The sequence below is a fragment of the Penaeus monodon genome, chromosome 23, assembly GCF_015228065.2.
Source record: "Penaeus monodon isolate SGIC_2016 chromosome 23, NSTDA_Pmon_1, whole genome shotgun sequence".
In the NCBI taxonomy this organism is placed as follows: domain Eukaryota; kingdom Metazoa; phylum Arthropoda; class Malacostraca; order Decapoda; family Penaeidae; genus Penaeus; species Penaeus monodon.
The window spans coordinates 37,367,096-37,368,714 of NC_051408.1; the positions used below are offsets into that span (position 1 = coordinate 37,367,096).

Here is a 1,619-nt window from a genome sequence, read left to right on the forward strand (position 1 = left end):
GGATGTTTAGGCACACATGGATGTTTGTGTACATGTACATTATCATGCAGGAGCAGCTCTGTATGTTAATTAGTATGCAGGTACAAGCATGGATGTCTTCTTCAACTAAAGATTAAACAAAAATGTTCAGTCCGTAACAGACACTCAAGATATATCTAAATCAATAGAACAGAGAGAACAGAGATATAAAATAAAGAAAATAAGTGATAAATCTGCAATATTTCGCAAATTGTTTAACCAGCATTATACCAGAGAATTAGATGAAATTTTGGATTTAGCCTGCAAGATGAAGTTCCAAGAAATCCTTTTAAAAACTTTTGTTAAGAGGTTCTAGATGGCAGTCATCTAATGCTACCATGTGAAAATAAAAAAAATATCTGCCTATAATGATGAAGGAAATATACATTTTGCAAATCGAAAAGTCTAGAATAAAACAAGAAAACATACTACTAGGATTCAAATAAATATACTGATAAAAAAAATAAAAACCTAATGAGTATGAGTTCAACAAGGAGTCTTGGATTTTCAATTATCAATATCTAAATTAATCTTTGCTAATTCTGTGGCTGTGTTTTGATTGAAATTCAAATTCAAAATGAATATTTCTATTTAGACACTATTCATTGACAACATTCCCCTCTATTCACAAATCTTCAAAATACCAATTTTTTGGCTTTCCCAATTTAGACTTGCAAAATAATTGACTGTCCATCACAGAACAAGTCAGAATGTGCATGCAGGCCTGTTCAGCTAAAACAAACAGAAGGTGACTGGGGTGAAAAATATTTAATGCATGAGTGTAGTAGTGATATATCTGTATTTGTCTTCACATCTTATTATGTGCTGCTATTGAGCTTTCACAAAACCATTTGGCTTAATCTGAAATAACAGTTGCACAGTCTGAGCTATTTTGTGGTGGAAGATTACAATCAGTAATAAGGGTAACATATTTTAACAGGATAACAAGGTTCAACTTTGAATCAAGATGCATGAAATACATATACAAAATAATAAGAAGAACCAGAACTTATTGAAGAAAGCACACTTAGGCCTTATAAGCATACTAAACATCTGAAAATATATCTTACTCAAGCACAAGGAACATATTGTTTAAGTGGTCTAAATAAGGTTACTCTGTATAACTTTTATAGTTTGTTTTACTAATCCCTAGTGGGGAAACAGGGTAAATAGATATGAAAAATAAATTATATGAGGTTATAAACAGATGAGAGACACTGCAGAGCTAATACACTCATTAAACCTCATCTGTTTGGAACAGTGACATTACAAATCTATATAATGACTTTACCTTGCAGATCTATTAATGCCGGTTACAATCTATCAAATAAAACATGTTTTTCTGTTTAATCTGACAAGTGAGACTTAAAAGTTTAACCTTCCAGTTCAGTTTTTGTGCTTTCAACTTCTTACCTAAAAGAAAGAAAAAAATATCAGCTGAAAGTCTCCCATATGTTTGTTCACACTTCAATAATATCCATCTATTACTGACTGTGTGAGAAGAGCTAAATGCATACTAGGAGGCTCAACATCACCTAATAAGCCCTGCATGACAAAGCTTTGAGAAGAAAATAAACATGGGTACAACAGGTACCTCTGAA

General features: G+C 31.9%; 1 protein-coding gene across 1 annotated transcript in view; it reads right to left on the reverse strand.

The window, feature by feature from the left end:
• Positions 1 to 1,619, reverse strand: part of LOC119588233 (zinc finger protein ubi-d4 B-like) — a gene marked incomplete in the record, with an annotated part of 40,143 nt that overhangs the window by 14,188 nt on the left and 24,336 nt on the right. Inside the window, 1 exon segment of the mRNA XM_037936932.1 lies at positions 1,511 to 1,614. Within this exon segment, the coding sequence (XP_037792860.1) occupies positions 1,511 to 1,614 (104 nt within the window).